Source organism: Grampus griseus (genome assembly GCF_964374135.1).
Source record: "Grampus griseus genome assembly, chromosome: 8".
Lineage (NCBI taxonomy): Eukaryota > Metazoa > Chordata > Mammalia > Artiodactyla > Delphinidae > Grampus > Grampus griseus.
The window spans coordinates 2,917,781-2,942,423 of NC_139002.1; the positions used below are offsets into that span (position 1 = coordinate 2,917,781).

A 24,643-nucleotide genomic window follows, 5' to 3' on the forward strand; every position below is an offset into this window, starting at 1 on the left:
CCAAACCAGAATGGCGTTAGCACAGTTCAGTTGCTCATATTAATTAAGGGAAAATGAGACAGTGGGTTCATCATCACACTTTTCGTGAAGTCCGGTGTGGGGAAGGGATGTGTCTGGGAGTTGGCAGCAGCCAAGGATGGCTAGAGCCATGTCCACACTCCCTGCATTAATGGCGGGGAGCCCAGAGTTGCTTATTGCCCGCGGTGTTGTAGGGAGAGGCTGGGGCTGAGGAGGACGGAGAGTGTGCAGAGGAGACCAGCAGAGACAGGAGACTGAGCGAGGAGAGAGGGAAAGCTGGGGGCGTTCTGGGATCCAACCCCCGAGCCATCACATACTGACTGGACAGATGCTGCGTGTTCAGCCTGAGCAGATGCAGAAACAAAGAGGTCAGAGAAGTGAGGGGTGTCATTCCCTCTCGGTGTGCCTGCAGCTGAGAGCGGACGACACCACACGGGCAGCGAGTGCTGAGGTTCGCGGCTGAGGTCCTGTGAGCCCAGCTATCCCCAGTGTTGAACCTCACCCCGGTTCCCACCTCGAGCATGTTCTAAGGTTTCTGTCCTTTGAAAGGAGGCTCCTGTGTCAGGTGTGTGATGGAGAAGGACGCCAGGGGACGCCTAGGAAGCAGGGGGAGGCAGCTCCCACCTCCTCTCCCATGCCATCAGTCCTGGCCCCCTCACTGTGGGAGACGGGCGACCCGGGTAATGGATGAGGTTATCTGCTCCGACAGTTAAGCAGGGACAAGACCATGGCCTACGAGTGAGGGCTGCACTGCTGATCCCATCACCTTCCCCAGACACTCCGCTTGCTTCTAGGGGGCCTCCTAACCCCGGACTCTCCATTTCAAGGCAGCCCTGGCACTCAGGTCCAGTTTGGGGCCTGTGGGCAGTACCTACTCAGGCTGAGGCCTCGCACTGCACCAGTCCAGCTGTCTTGGGTTCACAGGGAGAAGGGCAAGATCTGGGTCAGCCTAGGATGCCAAGCCCAGATTGCAGGCCACCTTGACAGCCATGAAGCTGAGGTTTTTTGTTTTTGTTTTTGTTTCTTTTGCGGTACGCAGGCCTCTCACTGTTGTGACCTCTCCCGTTGCGGAGCACAGGCTCCGGACGCGCAGGCTCAGCGGCCATGGCTCACGGGCCCAGCCGCTCTGCAGCATGTGGGATCTTCCTGGACCGGCGCACGAACCCGCGTCCCCTGCATCGGCAGGCGGACTCTCAACCACTGCGCCACCAGGGAAGCCCGAAGCTGAGGTTTTGATCTGCCTGCAGCTCATTTTCTGCAATTATGTTCCATGGGCCAGCATCCTGGAGAGAGAGGGACGAGGGACAGGACTTGGGCGCCCACCCCCATGTGCACTCCTGACAACGTCTGTCTTGTCCCTCACATCTTCAGGGACAGCAGCAGAGGGAGAGGGCGGCTTCAGACACTCCCCTCCCTTGGCCTCATCTGGCTCCGGACCCCGGGGGCAGGGTTTCCGGCAGATACACAGCCTTTCAGTGAACGCCCCTTTTTCCTGAGCCTCGTGCACTCTTCACAGGAGTAGTTTCAGCTCCTGGATCACTCGGAGGGCTGCCCTGCTTGCTGAGTGGGTGAGAGGCTGTTTATTTCCCAGGGTCGACCAGAAAGCCCAGGTGTGGTCTAGCAGGGCAGTGGCATGCACGTGGTCGTTGAGGTGTTTGATTCCAAGTTTCCAAGGTCGGCATCAGTAGGAATCGTCTGTAATAGCCCCTCTTGCTGGGCAGCAGGGAAGCGGATTTCTGGCTTTTCCAGAAGCCCTGCCGTGTGAGTCCATTGCCCCCCGGGGCCTCCATCCCCCCCCCCCTCCGCCCACTGCCTTCCTTCTGGCCGCGTCTCCTCTACCCCCGCTTTCTTGCTCATCTGTGTTCTCCTTCCGTGGCCGTTCCTCCCCGATGCTCTCGCCTCCCTGAACTGATGCCTCTGTCCATCCATGGTCCCCCCACCCGGCTCGTTTCCTCTAGGGCGCCCGCCCCCAGGCATGTGCCATTGTGAGTCACCTCCTGACAGGTCTCATGGCAAAAGCTGTGACAGGTGCTGGCATTTAACCTCAAAGCATCTTCCCCAGACAGAGCGGCAGCTTTTCCGTGGCTGATGAGGAAGGGCAGAGGGGATGGGGCACCTCCCTAGCAACTTCTGATCATTTCAAAGGGAGAAGCCGGGCAGGGTTTGCCTCCAACTGGGGAGGATTTCTTGAATGATGTGAACAGTCAGGCAAAGGAACAGGCCACCCCCGGAATCATCCCTGGGGACATCCCCGCGGAGGGGCAGATACTCTGTCAGGGACAGTCATCCAGGAAAGTGGGAGGCTAACTTCTCTGACCCCCCTGGTACTTCCAGCTCTATAATTCTGAGGAATTGGCTGAGGAAAAAAGAAGGGAAAATTGGGCCCAGACTGAAGGCTGAGAAACAGCTGGCTCAGAAGGATGAGGATGAAAAGGGAGAAAGAAGAAGTGGGTCAGGAAGCGTCCGGGTTTTACTGTGGACTTCCTCTTCGAGCTCTTCATCCCTGAATGCTTAGTTTTTTTCCGTCTCTAATAAATCTTTCTGACCCACCATGCCTTACTTGAGGGGTCTAAAAGCAATTAAGAATGGAAAAATTGAGCCTGGGGAGAAAAAACATAAAGCACTGCAGGTCTGGGCTCATGAGATCGTGGACCACCCAAAGTCAACGACTTTGCCTTCTACATCCTCTCCACCCACGGCATCTAGCCCATCACCTCTCTCACTGTCAGGGATGAGTAAGATAGCCGCCGGTCTCATCGGGGACAGCCGGCCGGGCCAGGGACCCTTCTTCCTAGGGGTGGCCTGCTCCCCCGTTTCTGAGATGGCCCAGACCCTGCTCGTGGACACTCTGCTCATTCCTTGCACTCCGTGACTGTTAGGTCGGAATATGTGTCCCTGCAGAAGAGGCCGCCCTGTGCCCACGGAACTATGGGGCCGGCTCAGCCCTTCCCCAAGCACGAGACCTGCGTCTGTGGGGTCCGAGTCCAGGGACCTCCCCCATCCCTGATAAATGGCCCCATTTGTATCCTTGCAGATCTTAATCTTCCTAATACAGTGGATTGAACTTATCTTCTTCAAAGCGCTCCTCCGTGGAAAGAAAGAACCCGCATTTTTTAATATATTTCAGCCAGTGATGCAGAGCCCACTTGCTTTGGCTTCCAGTCATGTTATACTGGGCTGTCCGAATGCACAGGGCAGGGTGACATGCCTCTGGGTTACTGGCTTATTACAGGACCTCTTACCATTAAGCAACACTGCGGGGCAGACTTGAAGCTTTCTTTTCTTTCAAGTCCCTTTTGAATGTGTCTTCAGAACCTTTCCCATGGCATCCAGATCACACCGTCTGCCTTTCTTTCCTTCCTTGCACCAGTGCATCCTTCGTCGTCCTCCTCCCTCCTTTCCTGTCCCCCCTCTTGTGGTCCCCCCCTGCCTCCCCCGCCCAGTCAGCAGTCTGCCTTCCTAGCAAACAGGATTCAAACATTTGTTCCCTCCTGCCCTTTTCTCCGCAGCATGGAATCAGGATTTTACATCGTAACCAGAACTGGAGAGGGCAGGGAAAGCATTCCACCTTGCAGTTTCCTAGGTCTCCAGGCCTTTAGCAACCTAGATTGTGCTTTACAAATCTCACCCAGTATTCAAAGCAGTTAAGAAAATAGCATCTCCGTCTCCTTCCATGGACTTGAGGTGAGGACAGGTGTCAACATCTTCCCTTTCTTAGCAAAGAAAGCTGGGTTCGAGTGGGCGCGTGTTTTGCAGTAAGATCACAAAGACTCAGTGGAAAAGTAGCTTCAGGGGTCCACATCCTCAGCTTCAGTGTGCCCGGCAAAGCTCTCAACTCCAGAGAGAGGGTGTCTCTTGAGATGCCGGCTCCACGAGGATCTCAACGCAAAGGGCAGGCAGGAAACGTCGCTGACCCCTTCACAGACCCAGATGCACATGTGAGTAAGAACGGGCTGAGAACAGCGCTTGGTGGAGAGCGTGGGCCCCAGGCCAGCAGCACGGAAATCCTGGGACACTTGGTAGAAATGCAAAACCCTAGGGCCACCCTAGACCTACCACATCAGAATCTATCTATAGATACAGATATAAAAACTTGGAGGAATTTATATGCAAATTAAAACCCGAGAACCAGTTACTTTATAGAACTAACTTGACAAAATTCATTTTCTCACTTAATGAGGTAGTATTATTGTAACAATCCCCATTTTATGTGAAACACTGTTCCCTCCTCCCTCCCTTTTTTTGCTGTCACATAACAGTCCATAAAAACAGCAGTACAGATAGTGAAGATAAATTCCCGCATTGCAGAGGGTGGCCTTGTTGTCCAGCAATTCCCCCCAACTCCCCCAATTCAAAGACAGGAACTTTGAAAGTTTTGAGGAAGATGCTGCAGAGCAGGTGCTTCCTGGGGTCTGGGGTGCCCTGCTGGCCCCACTGTAGGTACAGCTAGTGCCCTGCCGGCCCCACTGTAGGTACAGCTAGTGCCCTGCCAGCCCCACTAGGTACAGCTAGTGCCCTGCCGGCCCCACTAGGTACAGCTAGTGCCCTGCCGGCCCCACTAGGTACAGCTAGTGCCCTGCCGGCCCCACTGTAGGTATAGCTAGTGCCCTGCCGGCCCCACTAGGTATAGCTAGTGCCCTGCCGGCCCCACTAGGTATAGCTAGTGCCCTGCCGGCCCCACTGTAGGTATAGCTAGTGCCCTGCCGGCCCCACTAGGTATAGCTAGTGCCCTGCCAGCCCCACTGTAGGTACAGCTCATTTGTTTGGCTAAGTGCAGGGGGGTTAATTACCTGTGGCAAATACACTGCGGTACATTTTGAAAGAATGATGGAGTCTTAGTAGGAGAGAGCCATCCTTTCCATCCTGCTGTATTTATTTACCACAAGGAAGGCACACTGAATCTGGAAAGTCGTTTTGGTCTGATTTTATTGTTGTTTAATCCTTAAAACCACTTAGATTGGTCAACCAGCATCATTTCAATGAGCGAGGCCATTTTTGTCTTTATTAGACGTCCTGAAATAAGTGATTTCAGAATCCCCTTCAACTCTGAGATTCTTTAAGTCTAAGAGAAATAAGGAGAAAAGGGTGAGAGGATGTTGACATCCTTCCTTTGAGAGGAAGCTTTGAGGAATTAGACATGAACCAGCCTGGGTGATTAATGTCTGCTGGGGTCGAGCCTCGTAACCAGCACCACCACCCTGAGACCCCAACAGGCAGGGCCCCAGGAGGCACCCACTCTGGAGCATCTTCCTCAGAATTTTCAAAGTTCCCATCCGGTGCCTGGGACCAGCATAGGCCAGCAGTGCCATTCAGGAGTGACACTCAGATCTCAGACTGGGAAGTGTGCACTTGTCCCAAACCCCACTTCCCCCCTTCGCCTCGACTTCCAGCCAGTCCTCACATGGGTTCAACCAGATTCCCAAGATCCTGAAATTCTCACCTGTGGGCTTGTCCTGGGGCCTGTCAACCGGCCTAAGTTCCAGGAGGGTGCCCTGGTAAGTGGACTGCCTGGCTGGCCGACGGACGCACGATTTCCTTCAAAGAATAGCGTGAGATTGGGCTCCTAGCTGCCTCCGAGTGACTTGGTTTGTTTACCTATTTGCCTGGAGCCCCACACCTTCTGGGGTTGGCCTTGATCACCAACATCCAGACACTGAAGGTAGAGCCTGGGTGACCTTGGTGACCTTGGTGGGGCTGGGTGATGGGGGCAAGGGAGGCCCCGGGAGCTGAAAAGCCAGTGTCCTGGGAAAGGGGCAGGGTGGTGGGGATACCCCAGTGCTTCCACGTGGAGCAGAGTCAGGATGCCACAGCAGCGGCCTCATGTCTGCCCATCAGCCCACCCCCATGACACCCCACTTCCTGCGCCAAACCCATCATGGGCCCAGACTTCGTTTGTCGAGCAACCATTGGATCAGCTATGCTTCTACGGGGAGTGAGAAAAGTTACCATGTGTTTTTATCATCCTGAAAACTAATTTTGCTCTCATGCCGGGAGCATAAAAAGGAATCAGGTATCAGGCTTAAAAGAAATGCAAATGGCTGTACCTTCTCGGCCTTTGGGTTGGCTGGGTTTTCACAGGAGCCTGGCGCTTTGACAGCCTCAGGACATTTGTGTTTTAAGCCAGAAGGTCTGTCCTCTTTGCAAGCACAGGGGTCAGACTGTGAAAGAGCACGTAACAGTGACTGCAAGAAATGTCAGTTTTGCAGCCCCAGAGTATTCAGGATCATGAATTGCAGGCTTCCCAAAAGCCTGAGAATGACGCCTCCAGAATGTCCTACAGAGCCGGGTATTACACCCACTGAGCTCCCTCACCCCAGGTTCTGGGTATCTCAGGGTTATTTTATGTTGGCAAATGTTTATTGAGCACCTACTACATAGCAGGCAAGAAGGGCTTCCTCATTCATTCATTCTCCACTTTATCTTCTCCAGGACAGTTTGAAACCAACCGGCTGCTTTGTGTCTGTCTGTATCAAACTGTTAAATGGTCACTTATTCATTCTACGAGTAGTTAGTAGTTTGTACTCTGTGTACAAAGGCATCTCTACATTGTGAAAAATGAAGATGTCTATACTCACATACCCTAAAGTTATTCCCACATTTTTGATCATGACAGTTCTGTTTAAGAATATCAGAGCTTACTAATGTGCCACAGTATTTCATATGTACTCTTAATTATCATGTAAGAAAAATAATAACATGCCCTTCTTATCAAATGGTGTGAAAAGTTAGTGACTTGGACAAAAATCCATTGATCCAAGACTCAAGCAGAGAATTTCTTCAAATGCTTTGGGGCCAGGCTTCCCTGGTGGCGCAGTGGTTGAGAGTCCGCCTGCCAATGCAGGGGACGCGGGTTCGTGCCCCGGTCCGGGAGGATCCCACATGCCGCGGAGCGGCTGGGCCCGTGAGCCATGGCCGCTGAGCCTGCGCGTCCAGAGCCTGTGCTCCGCAACGGGAGAGGCCACAACAGTGAGAGGCCCGCGTACCACCAAAAAAAAAAAAAAAAAAAAATTACTTTGGGGCCAACATAATGTCCAGAATCTTTGACTTGATATTCAAACCCCCCATTCTATGGCTTTTTGTAGTCCTTCTCTTCCAAGCTCTGTGAGTACAGTTATGCCCCTGGTTTCACAGTTTCTTGATTGTCTCTGTCTGTTTCTTTCCTCCCAGACGGCCAGGGCTTTGTGAGTGAGGACGAATACCTGGAAATCTCTGACATCAAACGTGACCAGTCCGGGGAGTACGAATGCAGCGCCTTGAACGATGTTGCTGCCCCTGATGTGCGGAAAGTAAAAATCACTGTCAACTGTGAGTAGCCCCACTGTCAGAGAGTTCCAGGGGAAAGGAGGGCATGGGGACTGAGGGGACAAAGAGGTAATGGCAGTGTCATCTTCTGATAGACCCAAGTTGTTTCCAGCAGGAAAATACAGTATCAGATTGCTGTGCTCGTCACCACCGCCAGGGCCATGGACTGTCAGGACTTTTAGCTAATGGGGAGACTCATGAACTCTGGGTTAGTGTGAAGGCTTGAAGAGATGCTGGGGTAAACGCAGTATCTTCAAGCAAGAAGTCCTCTTCCTAAAATACATGGTCGTTTAGCTGGGAAGGGGGACGTGCACGGCACGTGACGGATGCGCGTCTCACCTGTCTCATGGACTCGCTCTGCATCTCCCTGCAGACCCTCCCTACATCTCCAAAGCCAGGAACACGGGTGTCTCTGTGGGCCAGAAGGGCATCCTGAGCTGTGAAGCCTCTGCAGTGCCCACGGCTGAGTTCCAGTGGTTCAAGGAAGATACCAGGTACCTTGAAAGCGGAAACAGGGCATGTCCGAAGCAGAGCTGATGGATCGTTCCCCACGTGCAAGGAGGGTGATGAAGTCCAGGGGGAAGATTCGGCAAAAGCAAACTGATTACAGCCTCCGTTATAACAGAGTCTCCTTTTAGAACCAGAAACAAAACACGGAGGGGGCTGGGAAGTGGACAAAACTGATGGACCTTGTTTCAGAATCAGATTAGCTGTAGACACGGTGGTCTTCAAGGACTAGGGGAATGCAGCCCTGGAGCGTGGGCACCCTTCCCTTTCGGCCCCTGATGGTGGCCGCGGTGCTTACAGCTGGAGGGTAGACGGGCCGGCTTAGTCCGAGGGAAGGGCTGTGAGGAGGAGAGTGTGTGCGTGGATCCCTCTGCGCCGTCTGGACTTCCCGGGGCCCTCCTGTCTGCTGCCTCACTGTGTGTGTGCAACCAAACCCGTCGCTCCTCCTCTTTCTTTGCAGGCTGGCCACCGGCCTGGACGGCCTGAGGATTGAGAACAGAGGCCACATATCCACACTGACCTTCTTCAACGTCTCAGAGAAGGATTATGGGAACTATACTTGTGTGGCCACGAACAAGCTTGGGAATACCAACGCCAGTATCACACTGTATGGTGAGTGCAGGAGGCCTGGACGTGGGGCTTGGCGGGGCCGGGGGTTGCAGGGACTCGGGAGGGAGGAGGGCGCACCCTGCTTGGCCTGTGTCCATCCATAGGGCTCAACCCCCCACCTTAGATGCAAACGCACCTCTACCTCATTCTCCTGGCACACGGTACGTGGTGTTTGCAAGGTAACTGATAGCTCCTGGTCTCGTGCAAGGTGAGCTGTGCACCTCAGCAAAGGAATAAACCTAACTCTGAACCAGGTTGCACAGTGGTTACCGTAAACACGACGGAACCGTGGAGCAGGTCGATTGTAGTACTGTCTACTGGTCGGAGGGCAAATTAGATATAGTTTTAAGATACCCTCTACAGTAAGAGTCGATGACTCCAGGGATCATATTAAAAATCTTAAACCAAGTTACCTGCTGCCATCATGATTCTCATGTTGACTGCATGTCACGTTCTCATTCATTGAAATGAACGGAGCAGGGGGCTTGAGTCCTCATCGGGACGACTGCTCTGTCCACAGCTGAGACAGCCATCCCTTCTCTGCAGGTCTCTCCCTCCCACACGGCGGGAGGGGCCTCCAGAGTGGCCCTTCGGGGGACCTCACCCTCCCTCCCTCAGCTCTCGCGCTGCTGTGTCCATCTCCTCGTGCCACATTTCACCCCACGGGCCAGGCCCAGCTTGTGGCGATCGTCCGTGTGTGTACGTGCATGTTTATTTGCTGAGATTTGGTTAGAGGGAAGCGTCTGGTGAATAGGACGGAAGGGTATTCATTTTTCACGTGGACCTCAGACCCAGAACAAGCTTTCAGCATTGACATGAACTAAACTTTGTCCACCAGCCATCTGAAATGTGTGATCTATGTCTTTTGTTTTCTCTCTGCATTGTGTGTGCATTTTGCTGTGTGTGTCTTAGAACTAAGCCCCTCATCAGCAGTGGCAGGTGGGTACAGCACGTTCCTTCCCTCCTCTGCCTGCCTGAATGCCTGTGCTTTTGATTCCCACCCTCCTTCAGAGACAGGCTCGCCAGCTCCACCGCCTTGGTGTATTTCTCCTCAGTGGCTAGACTTCAGGGGGTTGGTCTGCACAGGGTAGGTAGCAAGCACGTAGAATGTGATGGCTTTCACACACGTGCATATGAAATATCGTTATATGTTTCCGGAGAAGGGCTTCCCCCCCCTCCCACCCAAACAAACAATAAACTTCTACTTGGTGGCCTCAGCAGCAGCGAGGGGAACCCAGCCTAGACACCAAGTGGATTACCAGATGATGTTCTCCATGGGGAAATCACACTAGCATGAATGTATAATTTCTCCAGCCCAAGGCAGAAAGGGCTAATGACTTAATTCTGAAAGCTTCATTTTCAAATGGAAGTACTTGGGTCATTATTCATAATGATCATAATATCATCTACCGTTTACCAAGTATTTATTGGTTTCCAGGCATCATGCTAGTTCCGTGCAAGACAGGTTACTAGCCCCATTTTAAAGATGGGTAAGAGGAGGACCCAGGAGGCTAAGTGACACTGAAGTACGCATAGCTAGGAGGTGCTGGCGAGTTTGCCCAGAGGATGAGGGTGTGAACCATGGGCACACACACACTCCCTCACGTGCCAGATGGGGCCTCAGCTCTGCAGCTGCCCTTTCCACAGCTCTGGATCCGAGACAATCACGGGCCACTGGCTCTGCCCACACCTCGGTGTCTGTGAATGTCCATCCCTAGGTCTTGATAAAACTTAGAAGAGGTGTGGCTGGGTTGCTGCTCTGCCACTGACCCTGCCGTCACTCCTGAGTCGGTGGGGTTGCCCGTGGCAGGATGTGGCTGACAGTAGGGTTCCAGGACTGACAACTAGGTGATCCAGGCGCTTGTCCCTCTGTACCATTGACTCAGGAGAGAAGTGTGTCACAGCCGAGAACAACAGTGTATGGAGATGACTGATACATTCGCCGGCTAGGGCTGCCGTAACTAAATAGCATAGGCTGGGGGCTTAAACAACCAAAACTTGTTTTCTCACAGTTCTGGAGGCCAGAGGGCAGAGATCAAGCCAGGAAGATCTGTCAGCTGATTTTGATGAGGGCTCTCGTCCTGGCTTGTAGACGACCATCGTTCTCACGTGGCCTTTCCCCTGAGCATGTGAGGAGAGGGACAGGAGGGTGAGGGAGAGGCAGAAGAGGGAGAGAAGGAAGAGGGAGGGGGTGAGGGAGAGAGAGGAGAGAGTGGAAGAATGAGAGGGAGAGGAAGAAGAGGGAGTGGGAGAGGGACAGGAGGGTGAGAGAGGGACAGGAGGGTGAGGGAGAGGGAGAATGAGAGGGAGTGGGAGAGGAGGGAGGGAGAGAGAGGATGGAGAGGGACAGGAGGGGGAGGAGAGGGAGTGGGACAGGAGGGAGAGGAGGGATGGAGAGGAGGGAGGAAGGAGAGGGAAGGAGAGAGAGTGGGAGAGGGAGAGAGAGGATGGAGAGGGACAGAAGGGTGAGGGAGAGGAGGGAGTGGGAGGGGGAGGATGGAGAGGGAGAATGAGAGGAAGGAGAGAGAGGGAGCAGGAGTGGGAGAGAAGAAAGAGGGAGGCGAGGGAGAATGAGAGGAGGGACAGGAGGAAGAGGGAGTGGGAGAGGGGGAGGATGGAGAGGGACAGGAGGAGAGGAGGGAGAGAGAGGGAGCGGGAGAGGAAGGAGAGGGACAGGAGGGAGTGGGAGAAGGAGAGGTAGTGGGACAGGAGGGAGAGGAGGAAGAGGGAGGGGGAGGATGGAGAGGGATGGTGAGAGGGAGGAGGAGAATGAGAGGAGGGAGTGGGGGAGAGAGCGGGAGAGGAAGGAGAAGGAGTGGGAGGGACACAGGAGGGAGTGGGAGAGAGAGAGGAGGGAGAGGGACAGGAGGGTGAGGGAGAGGTGGAAGAGTGAGGAGAGGGAGAATGAGAGGAGGGAGGGAGAGTGAGGAGTGGGAGAGTGAAAGGAGGGAGTGGGAGAATGAGAGGGACACAGGAGGGAGTGGGAGAGGAGAGGTGAGAGGAGGGAGAGGAAGGAGACGGAGTGGGAGAGGCAGAAGAGGGAGAGAAGGAAAGGGAGGAGAAGGAGATGAGAGGAGGGAGTGGGAAAAGGGAGAATGAGAGGGGGAGGAAGTGGGAGAAGGAGGATGGAGAGGGACAGGAGGGTGAGGGAGAGGCAGAAGAGGGAGGGGGTGAGGGAGAGAGAGGAGGGAGGGGGAGGATGGAGAGGAGGGAGTGGGAGAGGGAGAGAGAGTGGAAGAATGAGAGGGAGAGGAAGAAGAGGGAGTTGAAGAGGGAGTTGGAGAGGGACAGGAGGGTGAGAGAGGGACAGGAGGGTGAGGGAGAGGGAGAATGAGAGGGAGTGGGAGAGGAGGGAGGAAGAGGAAGGAGAGGGAGGGAGAGAGAGGATGGAGAGGGACAGGAGGGAGAGGAGGGATGGAGAGGAGGGAGGAAGGAGAGAGAGTGGGAGAGAGAGGATGGAGAGGGACAGAAGGGTGAGGGAGAGGAGGGAGTGGGAGGGGGGAGGATGGAGAGGGAGAATGAGAGGAAGGAGAGGGAGAGAAGGAAGAGGGAGAGAAGGAAGAGGGAGGGAGCAGGAGGGGAGGGAGTGGGAGAGAGAGAGGAGGGAGGGAGTGGGGGGAGAGGTGGAAGGGGGAGGATGGAGTGGGAGAGGGAGGGAGAGGAAGGAGTGGGAGAAGAGGGACAGGGAAAGGAAGAGGAGGGAGTGGGAGAGAGAGGATGGAGAGGGAGAGAAAAAAGAGGGAGGAGAGGGAGAATGAGAGGAGGGACAGGAGGAAGAGGGAGTGGGAGAGGGGGAGGATGGAGAGGGACAGGAGGAGAGGACGGAGAGAGAGGGAGCGGGAGAGGAAGGAGAGGGGGAGAGAGGGACAGGAGAGGAGGAAGTGGGATAGGATGGACAGGGAGTGGGAGAGAGAGGGGAGGGAGAGTGAGAGGGGGGAGAGGGAGGAAGGAGAGGGACAGGAGGGAGTGGGAGAAGGAGAGGTAGTGGGACACGAGGAAGAGGGAGAGAGAGGAGAGGGACACAGGAGAGAGGAGGGAGAGGGACAGGAGGGTGAGGGGGAGTGGGAGAGGAGAGGTGAGAGGAAGGGGAGGGAGAGGAAGGAGACGGAGTGGGAGAGGGACAGGAAGGAGAGGGACAGGAGGGAGTGGGAGAGGCAGAAGAGGGAGAGAAGGAAAGGGAGGAGAAGGAGAATGAGAGGAGGGTGAGGGAGAGGACGGACAGGGAGAGGGACAGGAGGGTGAGGGAGAGGTGGAAGAGGGAGGAGAGGGAGAATGAGAGGAGGGAGTGGGACGGGAGGGAGAGGGCGTTGAAGAATGAGAGGGACACAGGAGGGAGTGGGAGTGGGAGAGGGATGGAGAGGAAGGACAAGGAGAGGGAGCGGGAGAGGAGTGGGAGAGAGAGGGAGCAGGGGAGGAGGGAGGAAGAAGGAGAGGGAGAGAGAGAAGGAAAGGGAGGAGAGGGAGAAGGAGAATGAGAGGAGGGAGTGGGAAAAGGGAGAATGAGAGGAGGGAGGATGGAGAGGGACAGGAGGGAGAGAAGGAAGAGGAGGGAGAGAGAGTGGAAGAATGAGAGGGAGTGGGAGAGGAGAGACAGGGAGAGGAAGGAGAGGGAGTGGGAGAATGAGAGGGGGAGGAAGTGAGAGAGGGAGAAGACGAGTGGGAGAGGAAGGGGAAGGAGAGGGAGCGGGACAGGAGGGAGAGAAGGAAGAGGAGGGAGTGGGAGAGAGAGTGGAAGAATGAGAGGGAGAAGACGGAGTGGGAGAGGGAGGGACAGGAGGGAGAGGCAGAAGAGGGAGGAGAAGGAGAATGAGAGGAGGGAGAGAGGGAGCTGGAGAGGAAGGAGAGGGAGTGGGGGAGAGGGAGGAGAGAGAGAGTAGGGAGAGGGACAGGAGGGAGGGTGAGAGGAAGGAGTGGGACAGGACGGAGTGGGAGTAGAGGGACAGGGAAAGGAACAGGAGGGAGTGGGAGAATGAGAGGCGGAAGGGGGAGGATGGAGTGGGAGAGAGAGGAAGAAGAGGGAGTGGGAGAGGGGGAGGATGGAGAGGGAGGGAGAGGGACAGCAGGGTGAGGGAGAGGCGGAAGAGGGAGGAGAGGGAGAATGAAAGGAGGGGGAGGATGGAGTGGGAGAGGAGGGAGTGGGAGAGGGAGAGAGAGGACGGAGAGGGACAGGAGGGAGAAGAACAGGAGGGTGAGGGGGAGGCAGAAGAGGGAGGGTGTGAGGGAGAGAGAGGAGGGAGTGGAAGAATGAGAGAGGAGGGACAGGGAGAGGAAGGAGAGTGAGTGGGGGAGGGAGTGGGAGAATGAGAGGGAGAGTAGGGAGAGGAACAGGAGGGAGAGTGAGAGGGAGAGGGGGGAGTGGGAGTGGGAGAGGATGGAGAGGGACAGGAGGGAGAGGGAGTGGGAGAGTGAGAGGAAGGAGAGTGAGAGGGAGAGCGCTGGGGGGTGGAGAAGGGCTTCCTGGTGTGTCTTCTTATTAGGACACTAATCCTAGCCAATCAGGCCCTACCATTATAACCTCATTTGACCTTAATCACTTCCTTATAGGCTGCATCTCCAAATACACATGGGGGGTTAGGGCTCCAGCATATGTGCTTGGAGGACACAATTGAGCTCCTAGGAAAGGCGCAGCCTCATGTCCCCACGCAGCCAGCAACACAAAGCCCGTGTGAGCAATTAGCTTGTTGGAACCCATTTTCCACTTCTGTCTCCCCTCTCCACCTAACCTGAATGCATTCTATTAAAGGACCATTCGAACATTTATAACCGGTCTGCTTAATCTCCCCAAAGCCACACAGACAGACACCCTGCATCCCAGGCACGCATCTGGGTTTGCCGTCAAAGACTGGAAGCTTGGTTTTTGGAGACCCTTTGGACTCTGCGCCGTGAACCCATCCCAACATACACTCACGACAGGCCTCTCGCACAAACATGTCTTTCCTATGTTTCCTACCTCCACACACAGAACAAAGGGAAATGAGATGAAAGCAATGTCGAAAGGAAGCAGAAGACACAGGCTATGGAGACAGCGGGCTGAGCCGGGAAGTGCTTAGAGACACATGGGGGTGGGGGACGCTCAAAGCTGAGTCAGTGGCTGACCTTGATGTGGGGTGTTTCTTCCTCACCCGTCACCACTTGCTGCCCCTCCAGAAGCCGCACAGACAGAGCAGGTCACCCAGCTGCGTGCCAACTCAAAGTGGCCTTTCACACTGTGCACTTTTCTCAGCCCCGGGCCACTGCCGGGACTGGAGAGGCACCGGAAGGTAGAGAACAGACCAGCGCGGGGATGGGGAAAACTGAGTTCCAGTCCTGACTGGCACAAACCATGCTGCTCTCTGTTCCGTGGTTGCCTGTAAAATATAAGAACAGAACAAAACAGACTCCAGGCTCTCGCCAGCATTCTAAGTCTCTGTTCTGAATTTGAAAAACAAAGGGAAACTAGGCTAAGAGGCAGATCTCCAGAACCTGGCGTCCGTAACCTTGGGAGTGGCAGCAGGTGCTGTGCCTATTGCAAGCGACTTGCTCGAAGTATCCGTAAGCTTTCTCGAGTGGGTGAGGCACTCGGAGGCCACCTGGGCCCTGGCATCCTGGAGCCCGGCCAGGTCCGCACGCAGCAGGGGCGGGCGGGCTCAGCTGCCTCTTGCGGAAGCCGCTCACGTTCTCTCGACTTGCCAGCCCATTCTGCTTCCACTGGGTCTTGAGCAAGAGGCCCCATCCCCCTGTCCTTAGGGTGCAAGGAGGGAACGTTCTGAACCTGATTACATCCAGCACTGCAGAGAGTGTGGGGCAGTAATGAGCCGTGTAAACGGCTGTATTTCTGTATTACTGGAACCGGCAGGGGAGAGGGACAGAGAAGGCAAACAAAACCAGAACGCAGGGGGATGCTGCCGAGAGACAAACAGATTTCTCACACGTCATCTGTGCAGTTGCAGCAGCGACACAAATAAGTTACATCAAGAGTTAAGTATCGGGAATGGGCACCGCTCCTAGGAATCTTGTCGTTGCTAATGCAACAGCTGGGCTCAGGACTGTTTCCTCAAGGCAAAGCCTCAGCCCCTCAGAGCAGCCAGGAAGAAGGCCTGCCTCTTGGCCCCTGGAAACTATGAGGACAGAATCTATATTTCCTTTTGCTAATAGCCATTCCTCCAGAGTAAATATACATACCAGGCTGGCTCTTCAGACAGGATTTTCATCAACTAAAGGCAGCCGGACCAGCTCTTCTCATCCTGCACCCTGGGCTTCCCTCACCCAGGGTCCCCCACGGAAAGCTGGTTCACGCCCTGCCCCCCACCTGCACTCCTCTATAAAGGCTCCCAACAGCCCCACCTTTCCCCCAGGTGGCTCCAGGTGAGACCTGAGGGCTGGGTGCAGGAGTTGAATCTCCCCTCCCTTCACCTCCAATCCAGCCCAATCCATGCCTCAGTCTCACGGCCTGCGTCCCCCCGAACACCCAGCCTCCCCTCAGCCCCAGCCCTCCCTGGCCCCCAACGCCCTGCTTCCGCTTCTAGGATGTGACTCGCTGTGCCTTTCTCTTCCCTCTCGGCCTCAATCTGCCTCGAGCCCCTCCACCTTCTGCCCCGGGGGTGGCATTACAGCAAGAGGAGAAGGGTCTTCTGTGTCTTCAGGCATCTGCAAGAGTTGTATCTTAGCCCACCGCTTTGGGTGCTTTAAAATGCAGATTCCTGGGCCTGGTCCCAGACCCATTTCATGAAAACCTCCCGGGATGGTCCTGAGTATGTGCTTTGCAGGCAAGCTCTCCCAGGGAAGCGTAGGCACCCGGGAGCCAGACAGTCTCTGAGCAGCAGTCTGGGGGCTCCCCGGTCCGTGTCCCCAGCACTTGCCTCAATTCTGAGCCACAAGACGCTCTGCTACCTCAATGTCCCAGGGGAATCTCCATCTTTCTCTCCCTGGCATCCCTTCCCTCCTCAAACGTGCACCTTATCTTCTCACCCACCGCCTCACTACAGCCTCCACGGCCGTTCTAACCCTCTCCCTCACCCCACACCTGTCAGCCAGCAGGTCGGAGCAAGCAGGCACCAGCCCTGCCGCCACTGCTGGGGCAGGGGCCTTGTCTGGCTACGACATTCTCTTACCGGTGGGTGGTCCCCTTGTCTTTGATAATCTCTCTTCAATCTGCCACTTCAGGGCCAGGTGGCCCTTCCCAAACTCAGAATGAACCTGTTCACATCCTGCTGAAAAGAAAACCAAAAAGTTCATTGCAGCTCTGTCATACAGAGTGAAGTCAGAAAGAGAAAGACAAATACCGTATGCTAACACATATATATGGAACCTAAGAAAAAGAAATGTCATGAAGAACCTAGGGGTAAGACAGGAATAAAGACACAGACCTACTGGAGAACAGACTTGAGGATACGGGGAGGGGGAAGGGTGAGCTGTGACAAAGCGAGAGAGAGGCATGGACATGTATACACTACCAAACGTAAGGTAGATAGCTAGTGGGAAGCAGCCACATAGCACAGGGAGATCAGCTCTGTGCTTTGTGACCACCTAGAGGGGTGGGATAGGGAGGGTGGGAGGGAGGGAGACGCAAGAGGGAAGAGATATGGGAACATATGTATATGCATAACTGATTCACTTTGTTATAAAGCAGGAACTAACACACCATTGTAAAGCAATTATACCCCAATAAAGATGTTAAAAAAAGAAAACCCTCGAAGGCCTTTCCTGCCTTGAGATCAACCTCCCTCGTGGCCCCAGGTTCCCCACTGCCTTCTCTGCATCCACCATGCTGAACACCCGCCCCGCCCTGCCCGGGATGCCCGATCCTATTGCACAGTCCAGCCTCGACTATGCTGCTTCTGTCCATCAATTCACTGATTCAGTGAATGTTTGTTTCGAGCCTACTGTGTGCCAGGAGTTAGATTTAGGATTTAGGTACCCAGAGGAGGAGGAGGGAGAGGAGGGAGTGGGGGAGGGAGAGGGGGAGGAGGGAGAGGGAGAGGAGACTTCCCAACCTCCTACAAGCAAGTAAATAGACATTTACAATAGAACATAGAATATAAGTGCTGCACTAGAGCAGAGAAGAAGCTACTAGCTAGTAGGTGTCAGCCAGAAGGGGCTTCAGACAGCTCAGAACCCTTTGAGGTAAGTACGCCTGGAGCTCAGAGAATTTAAGCCATGTGACTGAATCCTTCCCGCAGATAGGAATTCCACTGTAGAAGGACACGTTAACATCCGGTTTTGCACCCAGGTCTCTTACCTTAAACCCATGTTTCTTTCTAACCCATAGGTATACTGTCTCTTCCAGTGTGTTGAAGGGTCACAGAGGGAGGCGTTTGCCCTCTTCTCTGCCTGATAAAATTGTACTTACCCTTTAAGCTTCCACTCAACGGTACCCCATCCACTAAGTGTTTCTGAACCCCACTGAAGAATCACTCACCCATCTTTTGGACTCTCTTGGTAGTTTACCCTTAGGCTTATATTTTGTTTGTATTTGTTTCTGCACTAAAGGATGTAGCCCTGTATCTCGCAATAGTTATTGACCAGTAAGCACTGGTTGGATTAATAAATATATCTTCCAGTCAATGGGGCATCCGTTACAGCCTCTTACAGGGTAAAACTCCCCACTAACCAAAGGAAGGTCAAATACTCAAAAGGTCTTATAGTCTCCTCCACTGCCCCGCAGGGAAGCCAAGTCAACATTGCTGACACTTTCCCTTGCATTCCAGCCCCCCTTACGTCCCAGTTCTAATTTGAAATTTAGGGTCCCCTCCCGCAGGGTCTTTCTCCCTTGTGAGAAACATCCTGACAGACTGTTTAGGAAGGCGTTCATCAAATGATTTCTTCTTGCAGAGACATCAAAAGCTGCATGTGCCTGTCCATTTCCTGCTGATAATGTATATGATTTTTATTTTCCAAATCCACAATTTAAATCCAGGTGGGAGGGAATGAGTCAGAGAGAAACACCATCGTTTCTGGCTGATGGCAGCAGCCTCATCATTTGTGTTTTCCCCAACCTGCGAAATGCCAACATATTAGGAAAAAATATGCAGACATTTCACATTTCGTTCCTGATGCGGCCCCTTGTCACTGCCTCGCGCCCCTACCCTGCTCCGTCTGAATCACTGACATCTGGCCGTTAGCCTGAGCATTTAGACTTTAACACAGAGCACTCGGGCTGTGCTGATGTCAGCACACGCCCCAGCTTCTGGTTTGGCGCAGACCAAAGCCCTGCTTTTTTCAGGGCTGTGATGAGCTGACTGGTTTGAATTAACCTGTGATGTGAACTTCCTAGGCCTTGGGCTTTGTGGGAGCACAAAGCAGACATGGCTGCCTTCTTGGCTTCTCTATCCGCCTGCCTTCCTGGAGCTGCGAAGCCCCGTTCATCTTCCTTGTAGAACAACACAGGGCCCTGTTTTCTGCTGTAATTAAAGACAATGAAGGAAAAGCTCCCTTTGAAGGGGAAAGATGCACCTTCATCAGCCGGCGCTGCTGAAAATAGGTTTACGTTTCCCCAACAAGTGTAACACACACATCCTCTAATTAGATTTCCTCGCTCCTCTTTTAATCACCAAAAACATCATTATCCTTTTGGTTCCTCATTAGGAAGGTCACATAGTTCACATTCATATTTATAAAACCCATACAAATTTCAGAACAAAACTGTATCTTAGACTTCAGATGCCTCCTTGATCTCACTGCGCTATCACCAAGTTCAACTCAGCTGCGGGTTTTTATTTTTCTCTTTTCTTTCCTTCATGTGATCACCCTACCGCCTGCTATTTTAGTAGGATTACAGCAACGCTCTGCTTTCGAACTTCTTGCTGAAGAACTGTGCATGCCTTATTTTCGTTGCGATCGTGGAAAGGAAAAGGGTGACCTTTCAATACCTTTCTCGCTTGCTATGGACCCTCCATTTTTAAGCTTCAAAATCTCTTGTGAGGCAGGATCCTCATCAGTAAACTTACATAGTTTTCTGGGAGCTCTGTGCTGAGTTTGGGTACTTTGATTTTCAAAATCTGTTCTTCCAGAGGGTGACCAGCCAGCCCAGGAGCGCAGCAGCAAACCCTTGCTTCCTGGGGAGCTAGGCCTGCAGGTTAATTCTATGCTAAACCCTCAACCAGATTTGCTTTTTAAAAATGGGTAGTATATTTAATTTAACAAAGTAAGTAGCTTCCACAAAGTGGACTTTATTTTACTCATTTGTCTGTTTGCCTCTTTCTTTATTTACTGTCTTACGGCTGCTGGGCCTCACACGTGGCCATACCATAAAATCTTCCCTCCGGCCCAGAGTACACACACTGATTGACTGACCTTTGTGACATTTACCATTTCTGGAATTTATCTCTTGATCATTTCTGTCTCTTTATCTCTTCTTTCTGTGTGCTGAGGGCTAACTTATTTTGGTCTGCATATGTCCTCAAGGTATTTAGTTGTCATTGTTGTCATTCACAGTTGGTTTTGTGGCTTTGTGTCATCATGTGAGCTTTTCAAAGATGCTCCACTTCAGGAAAGAAGGAAGCAATACGTTTTTAGTGTTGAGGAAGGGAAAAGGAGCGGCTGGAATGAGGGGAAAGGGCATAATTACACGTTCTCACTTTTAGTTTATCCCTGAAAAATATTTAATTAAGGCTGATGTTTGTAAGAGCTGTTCTTTTAGACTGAGTCGCTGTTAACCATAACTAAAGATTTCTTGAATGTGGTGCTTGCCCACAGAAAGAGCCGGGCTTCTACATGCACGTCCTCCGAATAACTGGCCTTCTCTGGAAAGCTTTACCTGTGGTAGGAGCCACATCAGGTCTTGTCAGGAGAGACCCGTCACTTGCTAAGCCAGGGTCACGTTTGCTTTCAGTGGGTGTTTGACAATTATCTTTAAGAATTCAGTATACACAGGGTCTCTTTATTTAGAGCAGGAGCCCCACAAAAGGTACGATTTTAGAGACTAGCAGTTATAGTCCTGGTTCTAATCCACCCAACTGTTATTCATCCTTTACTTATACTCAGTGATTTTATGTATCATCTTCACTCATCCTCAGAGAACCCTGCAAGTGTACAGAAAACCACCTCCGCACATATTTTATACATTAAAAAAAAAAAAATGTTTGAGAGCAGTTAACCGTCTCATCTGAAGTCATCCTGCGAGTGACTACCGGAGCCAGAATTCACATTCAGTTCTCCCTGATTCCTGAATTCACTCCTCTTAGACAGGCAGGGTGCTCCTGAGATGAAAGGGAGGTTGGATTATTTTATTCCAAAGGACTTTCTTCTCAGAGTCCGTGAGGGCTTAAAACATATTTGTGTTTCTTTATTGATTTAGACTAGGACAGAGGAATTCTAGGTCCTAATGGAGGATAGGGGGACTTCCCTGGTGGTCTAGTGGTTAATTCTCCGAGCTTCCACTTCAAGGGCCACGGGTTCGATCCCTGGTCGGGGAACTAAGATCCTGCAGGCAGTGTAGCGCAGCCAAAATAAAAAAAAAAAACTAATGGAAGATAGGGTGTGTGCAGGCAGAGGCTGTGCCTGTCTTCCTCTTTGGAACAGAGCCTGACACGTGAAAGCACCAGCACACGTTTGTTGAGTGGGCGGCATGGCTTCCGAGGCCAGCGTGGGGTCTGCTTCCCTCGCAGACTGGTCCTTTGCGCTTGGCCTTGCCACAGAGCATGGCTTTGGACTCTCTCATTGCCCTGCCCAGTGCCCCACACCCTCCTCCTAGGCCCTAATGGCCGGAGGTCTCTCTCACCCGTCTCACCTCTTCATTCTCACCTACCAAAACCCAGCTCAGGTTCAACGTATTTGGAAAAGGTCGAAACAAGCCAGTATTAGCCTCAACTAACAAGTGGAAGGTAGGGGGTATGGACCCACCAGAGCAGCCCTTCCCACGATCACATGACTACTTCCTACCAGACACTGTCCTAATCCCTCCAGTCCTTCATCCTGAAAACTCCACGTTATTACCCCCATTTCCAAGGAGAAAACTGCAAGTGCTTTGTCTGAGATCACAGAGCTGGCAAGCCGCAGAGTCGGGATTTAAGCCCAAATTGGTCTGAAGCCAAAGTCCCAAGCGTCGGCTGCACGTTTACATTGGTCAGAGGCTTTACCCCAAAGGGTTTAGGGCTGCAAAGACAGAGCGGCGAGGCCAAGGCAGGGCAGATGCATACAAGTAATCATGGGACCACACCAGGTCACTACAGCAGCAGTCCACTGCTGCTTCTGTATTAAAGCACAAAGAACATTTGCATAATCAGGTGAGTGGCCTTAGCATACAGAAAGCCTATGGGAGAGACCCAACCCAGATTCTTTTTTTCCCCTCATCTCCAGTAGGATCAGGCTTACCTTGAAGATGCCATTAAAGAATCAGTTCAGGGCTTCCCTGGTGGCGCAGTGGTTGGGAGTCCGCCTGCCGATGCAGGGGACACGGGTTCATGCCCCGGTCCGGGAAGATCCCACATGCTGCAGAGCGGCTGGGCCCGTGAGCCATGGCCGCTGAGCCTGCGCGTCCGGAGCCTGTGCTCCGCAACGGGAGAAGCCACAGCAGTGAGAGGCCCGCATACTGCAAAAAAAAAAAAAAAGAATCAGTTCATCGCTGATGGCCTTTGTCTTACATTCCTCCAACATGCAATATGGTACACGGACGTGAGCCACTCTCTCCCGGCTTTGAACAAAGCCCGAGAGCCTTCCTGTAGGCCCCTCGCTTCCTGTAGACCCAACTGCCAAATCTCAAGTGTGTCCAGGGTCCACAGGAGGAGAGCACAGCTAGTTTAATCTCTGTCCTAGTAGATGAGGTAAACGCTTTGGCCAGAATAGCTCAGCCCTTTCTCATACACTGATTGGCCAAAGGCCACTGACGATAAATTGCCGTGTCATCTGATGCTTAAAGCAGGGCTTATAATACCTGCTAAGGAGTAAAATTTCCTGAAAATGCATAGAAAATGAGGCTGCAGAAAAGGAAACTTTAGGGTCCAGGAATGTTTGGGGCCCTCCTGCTGTCTCAGGAGATGGCATGCTGGGTGCAGAAGGCAGGAGTGTGATGGCTTTGCACCACTGGAAAAGGCCATCTGGCTGCTCCCCAGCTGTCCCTTCTGGGACCAGATGCAGAGTTTGCAGCCATTCAGTAACTCAGGCTACTAAGGAGAAGAGCTCAGAGGTCATCCCTCCCAGCCTCCTCTCACTGCAGGTGGGAGAACCAAGGCCAGAGAGGAGCTGGCACTCAGCTAGGAAGCAGCAGAGTCACATGGAGAAACTGGGTCTCCAGATCCCCAGGCCATTATTCCATGATGCCGTGGCCTCTGAAAAACATGCGCAAAGGACTGTTCTCCACAGAGAGGAAGTAAGAGTTGTGATACTCAAGGGCACCAACCCTGCAGACAGAGTGACTCGGTTCTAACCCAGCTCTGGGTGTACTGTCTCATGTGGCCACAGGCAGGGTACTTACCTGCTCTGCTTCTCAATTCCCCATCTATAAAATAGGAACGCCATAGGGTTTCATAAGGATAAAATGGATTAGATGTTCAGCATTTAGAGTCATGTTTGGCACACAGAAAGCACCATCTAAGTATGCCTTATCTCACCCCCCCAAGCGGGCTGAGCAGGCTCTATGCCTACCGAGGCCCCTCAGAGTTCCACTCCTTGGAGAACTCAGCTGAAGCGAGCTGAGGCTGTAACACCCCTGCCTAAGCAGCATGAACATCTTCCTGGCACTGCGACCTCCCATCTTGATGATTCTTCCTCCTTCTTTCCCTGCAGCTCGCACTGCTTTGTCTTCCTAATACTCCTAATACTTCCGCATACTCCACCTGCTGGTAGCATGACATCCCCAGAAATGCTAAGCGCACTGGTAGAACTTGGAATAAAGTGATTCCTAAACTAAAGGCCTCTGTCTGTCTAGAATGGAGCCCATTCAGTTGTTTCCTAAGTTGATATCAATATAATGAATTAGACACACACACATGCATACATATATATATAACTAGTGAATATATATCATATATATAATATATACTTTAAATATTCTTTACAAAAACATATGGGTCTCATACATCTGTGTTGCCCATTTCCTTTTAAACTCACTTAAAAATCTAAATCACTCATCTTTTGCAGAAGACAACATAGGGAATTACCTCGGGCTTCAAACTGGGCCTTTTCCAACTCAGCACATTCCGTAGGCCAGTACAGTTCCTAGGATATATGCCTGGACTGAGGGGCCTCAGAGTCAGGCTGCTTTCTATAAATATTTATGAAGCTGTCGTGGGGACCACAGCAATGGGCTAAGGACTGGACTCTGCCCTTATCTGCAAATACTCTATAACAAAAGTACAGAAAACTATGAACAAGACTCTCGACCTATCGAGTAAATATGAATTTTTAGTAAACAGAGAATTGTACTGTAAATCAGAGGAAGAAAAGGAATCCTGTTGAGATCCCTGGGGTGGGAACAGGTGGATGCCAGCTGCTGACGTGAGAGGACCATCCATCCCCAGGCTGACAGCATCACCGCCCGCCCAGCAAGCCACATGACCTGGCTCCTGTCTGAGGAGACCCTGCACCACTGAGGCTTTTTTCAGTAGTAAAGTTATTTCCAACAAGCCAATTTACTAGTAAAGGAGGTGGTGAAGCCCTGTTTCTTGCCTGTCACTCCATCCTTTGGCACTGGCCCTACAGGGTTGCTTCTAATCCCTTGACTAACACTTAGTTTTGCTTTCCCCGGAATACTCTCTGCTCCCTGCTCGCTGGCTACTCTGGTCTTGCTTATGACCCTAAATTCTGATGCTGGTAAATAAAGGTGATGGAGGAATACAGGGGCAGAGGTGGACACTCAGCCTTCCACCCTGGGCCCTCGGAACAGGCAAGGCGATCCCAGTGCACGTGGTTTGTCTTCTCAAGGATGCAGATGAAGGGAAAGGAATCGCACCTGTGATTCTGTGGTCTTATTTCACAGCGGAACGTGAGGGTTTCACGAGGGCTGTGTAAAAGGGCCAGAGAGAGGGAAGAAGAAAGAAAGAGGTTGAGGGAGAGCCCTGCCAGGCAGGGGCGTAAGGTGGCCGTTGGGTCTGAGAACAGGGGTCGTCTTTGTCACCTCTGGAGACGCATCTCTGACTGCTGGGATAAACCCAACCATAGTCTTTCAAACTCTGGGTGTACGTATTCATTCTTCCTCAGCGGCTTTGGGAGACGCCGCCCCAGTATCCCAGTCACACCAGATGAAAAGCCAGCCACATCAACACCTAGACTCCTGTGTTTCACAAAATCTTCT

General features: G+C 52.7%; 1 protein-coding gene across 3 annotated transcripts in view; it reads left to right on the forward strand.

The window, feature by feature from the left end:
- OPCML (opioid binding protein/cell adhesion molecule like) overlaps nucleotides 1-24,643 on the forward strand; it is a gene marked incomplete at both ends in the record, with an annotated part of 1,076,008 nt that overhangs the window by 1,050,853 nt on the left and 512 nt on the right. For 2 of the 3 annotated variants that reach the window (XM_082660309.1, XM_082660308.1), the window contains 3 exons: nucleotides 7,186-7,323; nucleotides 7,694-7,814; nucleotides 8,288-8,439. In XM_082660309.1, the coding sequence (XP_082516435.1) occupies nucleotides 7,186-7,323; nucleotides 7,694-7,814; nucleotides 8,288-8,439 (411 nt within the window). Of the gene's footprint in view, nucleotides 1-7,185; nucleotides 7,324-7,693; nucleotides 7,815-8,287; nucleotides 8,440-9,348; nucleotides 9,376-24,643 lie in introns of all 3 variants that reach the window. The other variant, XM_082660307.1, reaches the window with a different exon arrangement.